Below are 9,310 nucleotides of genomic sequence, written 5' to 3' on the forward strand. Positions count from 1 at the left end.
AATTCTTTACAAATTCCGCTATTTTACAGACGCTCGTGCACACACCCGCACACACCTACACACACACACACACACTCGCACATACACACACGCACGCACGCACACACACTGTATTTATTCAAGTGTACATGGTCTCCCAGGTCAATAACTATTGTGACAATATAGAATTAAACAAGGAAGTGATGTGCGCTGAGCTGCTATCGAGTCCAGAGACACATCACAGACTGTCAATCAGGCATGCACACCGCAAACTAATAGAAACCAAATCATTGTAATTAATGAAATTAAAAAAAGAGCACGCACACACAAATGACAAAGAAAAATACAAACATGTTAAATAAATCAGGAACATAAATTCAAATCAGTGTTTTCTTTTTTAAGTATGGGCTTTAGCATTGTTTGGGAAATGTAAAAAGGATTTTGCGATGCAAGAATAAACAAGGTAAAAGAGGACATTTCTATCGCTGCCAATGGGAGGTTTGTCTTTCATTTACAGGAAGAGAGACTGTCACACACACAAGCAAACTAGGGTGAGGCTATTTCACTTTTTTATTATTTATTATCCTTTTTACCTTTTTCTTTTTAAATGAAGCTGTTCATCAAAGAGCATTTTGATCATATATTGTTTTTTTGTGTTTTTTTTTTTACAGAGGAAAATACTGTACAACCCTTTTTCTTCTCAAAACAATATTGGGAGAAATTTCAGTTACACACATATTCCCTTATAGTACGATGATTTCTTTACCAATGCCAAGTTCAGGAGATAATTTATAATAATGTCCACTCCTCTTTCTTAAACATTCTCGGTACAAAACCAAAGGGTGTCTTTGACAAGTTTTGTAATTCGATCCTACAGTATCTGAGCATTGCAGCGATCTTTCAAATGATATTCAAATCACAGTTTGCATTAGTGTTGTATATATTTTTTTTACAGGCTCCACCTTTTCCATCGAAGCCATTTCCACGTCTAAAACCCCGATCACAGAAGTAAATAAAACCAGTCTTTAAATAAATCACAGAACTACTTTGTCACGCTAACATCTATTTTGTGCATCAAAGCAAACTTAAAACTAAAAACAAACAAATTAAAGCAAAACGTCCCTGTTAAAAGATAAATGTCATGTTTTTTAAACGAAAAAAAATGAAAATAACCCCCCAAAAAAAAGTGCAATAACACCCTAATTTTTTTCATTGGAAGATCACATAAATATTAAATAAAAAGCGTCAAAGGAGCTGAACCGCGGCCATGGTGAAGAGCAGGGTACAAACCCTCTCTGTGGAGGCATGGTGTCTGAGTCTGTACATTTGAAACACTCTCGCCTATTCTTTTTTTTACTCCACACACGTCGGTTTTTCCCGCCACTAGCTCATTAGTCTCAACCTCGCCCGCAAAAAAACAAACGCAAAACAACAACAAACAAAAACAATCAAACAAAGCCGATATGCTTCAGACCAACGGCAACGACGCACGGCCAAATTAAAACGCAAGTGATGCAAAACGGTAACAAAAATATTTTTAAATATCTCTTTCAGCATCTATCCAACCTCATAAGCATAATCACCAAGATCATCGTCACTATTCATAATCATCATCATCATCATCATCATCGTCATCATAGCCGGCTAATATAAAAGTGCACTATCGATAAACAAACTGGATTCCTCAGTGGAGGTGGGAGGGGGGAGGGGGGAGAACATCACAAGAGGTTGGTGTTCTTGTTTTCGTTGTGCTAGGTGAAAGAGAGAGAGAGATTAAACAGACGGACTACTAGCCAAACGGGGTTCGACGGCCATTTCCAACGGCCCACGTCATGAACACATAAAACACCTTCAACTGGTGACGGGCGAGAGAGAGAGAGAGCGAGGTCAGAGCAGTGTTTTAACTCTGGCTCTCGATGGATCATAATAATAATCATAGAAGTAATAATAATAATACAGATAAAACTATCAAACGTTTGAGCACATTCTGTTTTAAAGCTTCACCTCAGTGATCAGTTTCCCTATAATGTGGGCCGGGTCGCAGCAGTACGCGTCGACTGCACAAACCACCAACTTCCTTTTAGTATATCAACATCCTGACACATACGTACATATATAGTTATTTATATATAGAGAGAGTTGTTTTTTCTTGTTTTTCTTAAGTATTTTTTTTCCACACACAAAAAAGTGAACCGATAAAACAAAGAAATAAAATAACTTAAAGCCACACATGCACGCACACAGAAAGACTGATGTAGTAGTAAAATGTATTCATTGCCGCCCCCACCTTCGGGGGACAGAGGGCCGTATTCTTGGTGTCTTCGTTCATCTTTTAATGCATAATTGAATTAATAATGTTGGTCATCTTGTAAACATCATAATAAATCATTTCGGGCCGTCGCGTCACCGTGTCGTCTTGTTTTTGTCTTTCTTTTATTTATTACCGTCTTCTTTCCGTTGCGTTGCGTGTCCTTTGTCGTCGCCGAGCGTCCCTAGACGTGATAAATGAGGCCCCACCCTTCAGTGAGTCTGTTGGTTCATAGTGTACACGCACGCCGTCGCGGCGCCCCGCCCCTCCCTAGAGGCCGGGCGCGGCCGCGGGCGTGGCCCCAGGCTCCTCCCCCTGGGGCGTGTCGCTGTGGTTGACGGGAGCGTGAAAGCGTTCCCCGTTGTCCTTCCCTGCGTCCGGCCCGGGCATCGAGTCTTCATTCGAGTCGGTGTTGAGGTCCTCCTCCGCCTCCTCGTCGTCCTCCTCCTCCTCGTCGTCGTCGTCCTCCTCCTCGTCCTCCTCCTCCTCTTCCTCCTCGCCGGCGGGGGCCCCCTCCTCGGGGGAGAGGTCGTCCTCCGTGTGGCCGGACGTCCCGCGGGCCGGGCCGTCCTGCGGGGGCTGCTGCTGCTCCGCCCCGTGGAGCAGGTGGTGGTGGAGGGGGAGGGGGTGGGGGTGCTGGGGGCGGGGCTGGTGGTGGTGGTGGCTCCCGGCGGCGGCGGCGGCGGCGGCCATGATGGCCGAGCTGTGGTGCATCTTCTTGCTGAGGTCCAGCGAGTCGCCGAGGCCCAGGCCCGCCGCCGCCGCGCTCTTCAGGAAGAACAGCGAGCTGCCGGCGGCGTCGGCGCCCAGGTTCAGCGAGCCGTCCAGGCTCACGGCCGGCGGCGGCGGCAGGTAGGCGTGGCCGTACTCGGACGCCATGCTGACGGGCGGGTACATCAGGGGCGAGCCCGCGCTGCTCCCGTGGACCAGGCCGAGCAGGCCGGCGGGGGAGGGGCCCGAGAGCGCCATGGCGGAAGACGAGGAGGAGGAGGTGGCGGCGTGGGGCGTCCCGCCCAGCCCCCCGCCCAGCCCCCCGCCCAGCCCCCCGTGGTGGGGGTGGGGGTGGGGGTGTTGGTGGAGGTGGTGGTGCTGTTGGTGCTGGGGGTGGTGGGGCTGAGGGTGGGGGTGGTGGTGGTGGTGGTGGCGGCCCGCCTCCTGCCCCCCCGGCGAGGCCGTGAGCTCTCCGCCGCCGCGCTCCTGCTTCTCGTGCTTGCGCTTGTGGGAGTCCATCTGGGACATGCCCACCACCGTGTGCCGGCACTCGGGGAAGGTGCAGTGGAAGTGCGAGCACTTGAGCTTGTACTTGCAGTCGGCGACCTCGCAGTCGGCGCTGGAGCTGAACTGGCAGAAGCCGGCGGCGGTGATCACGTCCTGCTTGCCGTGGTGCTTGCGGTGCGCCGTCACCTTGGTGCTGTCGGTGCACCTGAAGCCGCAGCGCAGGCAGTGGAAGTGCGTGCTGTTGCCCGAGAACTGGCAGTCGGGGAAGTGGCAGCTGAGCGTGGACTTGAAGCGCTTGAAGTCGTCCAGCACCAGGTTGTCCACGCGGTCGTGGTGCTGCGCGTGCTTGTACATGTGCGTGCGGCCGCAGAACTTGTAGCCGCAGTTCTCGCGCGTGCAGTGGTAGTGGGTGACCTTCAGGGAGAACTGGCAGTTGAGGTCCTTGCAGTTCTCGTAGAGGTCGTACCGCCGGAAGCCCTCCAGCATCATGCCCTCGTCCAGCATCTTGCGCGAGGACGCCGTCTTGCTGCGCTTGCCGTACGGCGACATGTCCTCGATGATCCAGAAGCGCTTCTTGGCGCCCGTCGCCGTCGGGATGGAGATGGTGTTGCCTGGGAAACAAAGGGCGGCAGAGTTAGACGCGGAGACAGGGGAACAGGTGATCCCCTGAGGCGTCCTGCACTATGGGGACCTCGGCCAGGTGACTCATCACCTCTACAGCCAGCCTCCAATCAGAGGCAGGGCTGGGGGGTTACCCCGCTCCCTCTCCCTGACGGTGTAATCCCCTGGCTGTGGGACAGGAAGCCGCTAAACTCCATACAAAGACGTCCTGACTCAGGCTGTGTTCTCTGGGCGCTTTTAATGTTTTTCCTCTCTAAAGGCCGGCAGATATCAGGCTCCCCTAAACCGGCCTCTGGCTTCACTCCGACTCTCACACGGGACTTTGCGTGCACGGCGAATGTACTTCAGGGAGATGTTCTACCAGGTTCTGCATGCTGGACAGTGTGTATATCATGCCTGCTGTTTCCACGGTGACATATCTCGGTGCGGTGCTAACAGAGCGGCGGCCGCTAGCAAGCCCTGTCGCGGGCTAGCTAGCGCGCAGAGCTGCGACAGGGCTAGCTAGCTCGTGGCCGCTGGCTAGCTAGCTTGTGGCCGCTGGCTAGCTAGCTTGTGGCCGCTGGCTAGCTAGCTTGTGGCCGCTAGCTAGCGCGCAGAGCTGCGACAGGGCTAGCTAGCTCGTGGCCGCTGGCTAGCTAGCTCGTGGCCGCTGGCTAGCTAGCTTGTGGCCGCTAGCTAGCGCGCGGAGCTGCGACAGGGCTAGCTAGCGGCCGCTAGCTTGTGGCCGCTAGCTAGCATGCAGAGCTGCGACAGGGCTAGCTAGCGGCCGCTAGCTAGCGCGCGGAGCTGCGACAGGGCTAGCTAGCGGCCGCTAGCTAGCGCGCGGAGCTGCGACAGGGCTAGCTAGCGGCCGCTAGCTAGCGTGCGGAGCTGCGACAGGGCTAGCATGCCGGAGGCGGCGCTGTAGTGTCGGGCTGCGGGGGGGGGGGGGGTGGTCAGTACCTGCGGCGTCCTGCACTATGGGGACGTCGTTTTTAACCGGAGACGGGGTGGCAATGACGGGGCTGAAGGCCGTGGTGTTGGTTGGCATGACAACAGTGGCTCCCAGAGAGGCGCTGAGCAGAGAGTATGACAGACAGGATGGAGAGAGGAGGTACGGCAGGGAGGAGAGGGGGGGCCGCAGCAGGGCTGGCAGGTGGGGGGCCGGGGAGGAGCGAGGGGGGAGGGGGGGCAGGTGGAGGGGAGGGGGGGGAGGAAGGGGTGCATTGTGGGAGGCGGTATTGTCGCCGGGGGTGGAGAGAGGGTCGGTGGTGACGGCGCAGCCTGGACCTGGAGAGACAGGTCGAGGAGGAGGAGGAGGAGGAGGAGAGGAAGGTGGAGGACAGACACGGAGAAAGGGAGAGAAACGGGGACAAAACAGACGGAAAGATGTGACGACAAGAGCCAAGTTACACACACACACAGACACACACACACAAAAACACACAAAGAGGGATGGGAGGTAAAAAGGGAAAAGATAAGAGAATGAAACAAAATGAAGGCCAAAGACAAGTAACCCAAACAGCGGCCGACGCTGGGAGGCCAGGATAACTTTGGCAGAGGAACACAGAATTGTGGGAAATCAGACAAATGAAAGTCGGATAGATAAAAGAGGAGTATGTGTGTCTTTACTGGGTTTTGGGGCAGAGATACCTAACCCTGGTCTATCTTTAGCCCTTTATCTAAAGATCAACACATGGAAGTGCTGAGCAGCCCAAAGGAATGTGATGCTATTTTACGTTTTTCACGACGAAAGGGAAGATTGTGTTCCGACGAAAAGACGGTACGATGTGCTTCACCTCGCTCGAAGTGTTGATGCGTAAACATTTAGCAGAGTAAAGCGTATCGTTCAACAGGTAATACAAACGGAGTGCTCTTCAAAAATTAACTGTCACTAATCTCAGATCGCTTAATCCACAAAAATAATTTCTTCTTGCACGGTCCCTGGACCAATCAGCAGCCCCCCTGCAGCGAGCTCACCTGCGGGGGACCCCTCGTTCCCCACCGGGGTGCTGGAGCAGCTGCGGTCCTGATTGGAGGACTCCGAGGACAGCCCCAGGGGGCTGGCCCCGCCCATGTAGTCCATGTAGTCGTCTGTGTCGTCCATGAGGCCCCCGTACCCCGAGTTCAGGCCGGCCTGCTGGCCCCCCGTCGGCCCGGTGGTCAGGTGCTGCATGTCCTCCGACCTCTGACCTCCCAGGGACATGGCCTGTGGAGGGACAGACATACGGACGTGCCGTGTCACTGCCGTGTCACTGCCGTGTCACAGGGGTGTAGAAGGTGAATGTTGCGCAAACGGTTTCTGGCACAGATATGGGAACGAAGAGCCGTTAAAACTCGAAGTTCCAGGTACATTCTGCACATACCGTGCCCGCTCTGTGATATGAATGAATAATAATTACAGGAATGTTTACTGCCGTCTCTGATGGCTCATGTACATTGTGTGGATTTATGCCGTTTTTTCTCGTAACAAGGGAAAGTATTGTTAGCTCTGAATGTAACAGGATAGGAAGTTATGGGTGTGATTAAAAAAAAAGACATCTATGACCTGAAATGTGGCGTGAGAATCAGGTAATCGCTGGTGTTGCAGGACTGAGGAACTTGTTTACTAAACCGATGCGATCAAAACCAGTTTTTCAGTTTCACCCAAAACCTTTTTGGCATTGTTTTTGTCCCCACCAAAGTTTCAGTTATGAAAGAGCGAAAATGTATGTGACATGCCATTATAATTACAGCAGGGTGTGTGTGTGTGCGTGTGTGTGTGTGTGTGTGAGAGTGTGTGAACTTTTAAGAGTGTGTCCCTGTGTGTGTGTGTGTGTGAGAGAGTGTGTGTGTGTGTATGTGTGTCGGTGTGTGTGTGTGTGTGTGTGTGTGTGTGTGTGTGTGTGTGTGTGTGTGTGTGTGTGTGTGTGTGTGTGTGTGTGTGTGTGTGTGTGTATGTGTGTCGGTGTGTGTGTGTGTGTGTGTGTGTGTGTGTGTGTGTGTGTGTGTGTGTGTGTGTGTGTGTGTGTGTGTGTGTGTGTGTGTGTTGGGGGGTTACCTGGGACGGGACCCTGTCAAAGTTCTTCCCCAGCATCCTGCGCATGTGCTTGCGTGCGTGCGAGGTCATCTGGTGCTTCAGTAGGAAGGAGAACTGGCAGCCCTCGCGGATGCAGTGGAAGTGGCTGTTGAGCTGGTTGTACTTACAGCCTGCGGAGAGAAGAGCGGCGAGCTCAGCGAGGACAACACCGGACCAGGTGCAACACGTGCTATCAGCGTTGTAGAAAACAGTTTCACCAAAAAATTATTTTCCGTTAAATTCCGTTGTAAACAGTCAATGTGTACAATTATCTTTCGGTGAAATGTGTGCGAAGTGAAACAATAAAACGCACAAATAATGTTCAGAACAAAAGTTACACAATGGACTCTTGCGGTGAGATTTAGCGCTCAGGTCAAATGAAATTATCTCTTTCCATCATTTCCCGGCCATTTTCTCACAAAGACGTTCACTGTCCCTAATCTGATTGTTTTTCGGTAAAATGTGGCAGACGACGGCGAAAACGACAATAACGGATGAACGACGCCAGGCGTCCTGACATGTCGACATCGCCGGCAGCAGAGAGCCATCTTCTGCGCGGTGTCGTCTGCTCGCGTGCGGAGGACTATTAGATCACGCTGGTGTCACACTGAGCTACAGCGGCAGGCCGGACTTCACCTGTGGAGCTCTTTTATTACACAGACATGCTTTATTCAATTAGGAATTTACATAAATAAATTCTCATTTTCGCAACGGCTAATAATAACACACACAGCCCTGCGAACCCGCAAAGTAAACACACAATTATTACCATATTAAATTCATTTTTCAAAAATCCCCGACATCGTGATGTTTCCGTTTCCCGTCCTCGTCGCTCGACGGCGTCAGTCTGCTGTTTCCCTGTTTTTTAAATATCATAATCTTCTGCTCTTTTCTCCTGTTTTTTAAAACGCCGTTCTCGCTCTAATTGCTTTATGATTTCAAATTAAATGAATGTTTCATTCCGTGCCTGTTAATCAAATAGCATCGTACCAAAAAAAAGAGGAAGCAAGGAGGGAAATAATTGAAAGAGTGACACTGCGAGAGGTGGTGGTGGGGGGGGGGCAGGGAGTCAGTAACCATGGCGCCCGCAGAAGGGCGCCCGGTGTGCAGCGCCATGTGAGTCATGGTGATGCTGATGTTGTGCACGCACACACGCACAAGTGTCTTTTAAACACCCAGAGCTGAGCAAATAGCTAACACACACACGCACACGCACATGCACACGCACGCAGGCAGGCAGGCACGCGCACGCACACACACTCGTACGTGCACACACACACACACACACACACACACACACACACACACACACACACACACACACACACACACACACACACAAACACGCACACACACACACACCATGGCGAGCCAGTGTGAGCTCCAGGTAACATGGGCAGCTCAGTTTAATGTCGCTGCCATGGATACGAGTGCGCCATCAATTCTTTATGACCCCGAAAGGCGGTAGTAATACTCACTGAGTGTGTGTGTGTGTGTGTGTGTGTGTGTGTGTGTGTGTGTGTGTGTGTGTGTGTGTGTGTGTGTTTGTGTGTGTGCCGATAAAACAATACAGCTGGGAGATCAAGCTGAGGACAAAACCAGCTGTTTAGGCCTTGTTTTCTGTTTGCTTTGTGCCTGTGCGCGTGTGTGTGTGTGTGTGTGTGTGTGTGTGTGTGTGTGTGTGTGTGTGTGTGTGTGTGTGTGTGTGTGTGTGTGTGTGTGTGTGTGTGTGTGTGTGTGTGTGTGTGTGTTTGTGCCTGTTTGCCTGCTCTCTGAAAAGCTTGTGTAACTAACAGAAAAAAAAAAGGTAAAAAGGAGACAAACAAAAAAAGAGAAAGCGAGCGAGAGATCACTTTTAATTCTTTTCTGTGACGGCGGGCGGGTTGGCGCGGGGATGGGGGGGGCGGCGGGGGGGGGCTGCGCCGCAAACGTAAACAGGCTCAAGCAGACAGGATAATTAACAAACACAAAGCTAATTGCTCATTTCTGACAGGGGCTAAAGGAGAGCGCTACCTGCGCCTGATTGGCCTCCTTCTCTGCATTACTGTCGGTTTGGGGGGGGGGGGGGGGGGGGTGGGGGGGTGGGGGGGGGGGGGTGGGGGGGGCAGCATCCAAACATCAACAACAACACCGGGGAGGAGGGGGGG

The 9,310-nt window shown here is 52.2% G+C and overlaps 1 protein-coding gene across 1 annotated transcript in view; it reads right to left on the minus strand.

Moving 5' to 3' along the window:
* Positions 1–565: 565 nt before the first annotated feature.
* The window catches only part of casz1 (castor zinc finger 1), a 31,036-nt gene continuing 22,291 nt past the window's right edge, over positions 566–9,310 (minus strand). Inside the window, exons 4-7 of the mRNA XM_060060410.1 lie at positions 7,146–7,385; positions 6,086–6,314; positions 5,069–5,395; positions 566–4,116 (exon numbers count right to left, since the gene is read on the minus strand). Of these exons, the coding sequence (XP_059916393.1) occupies positions 2,558–4,116; positions 5,069–5,395; positions 6,086–6,314; positions 7,146–7,385 (2,355 nt within the window). The 3' untranslated portion in view covers positions 566–2,557. The remainder of the gene's footprint in view (positions 4,117–5,068; positions 5,396–6,085; positions 6,315–7,145; positions 7,386–9,310) is intronic.

This window comes from Gadus macrocephalus, chromosome 1, assembly GCF_031168955.1.
Source record: "Gadus macrocephalus chromosome 1, ASM3116895v1".
NCBI classification, from domain to species: domain Eukaryota; kingdom Metazoa; phylum Chordata; class Actinopteri; order Gadiformes; family Gadidae; genus Gadus; species Gadus macrocephalus.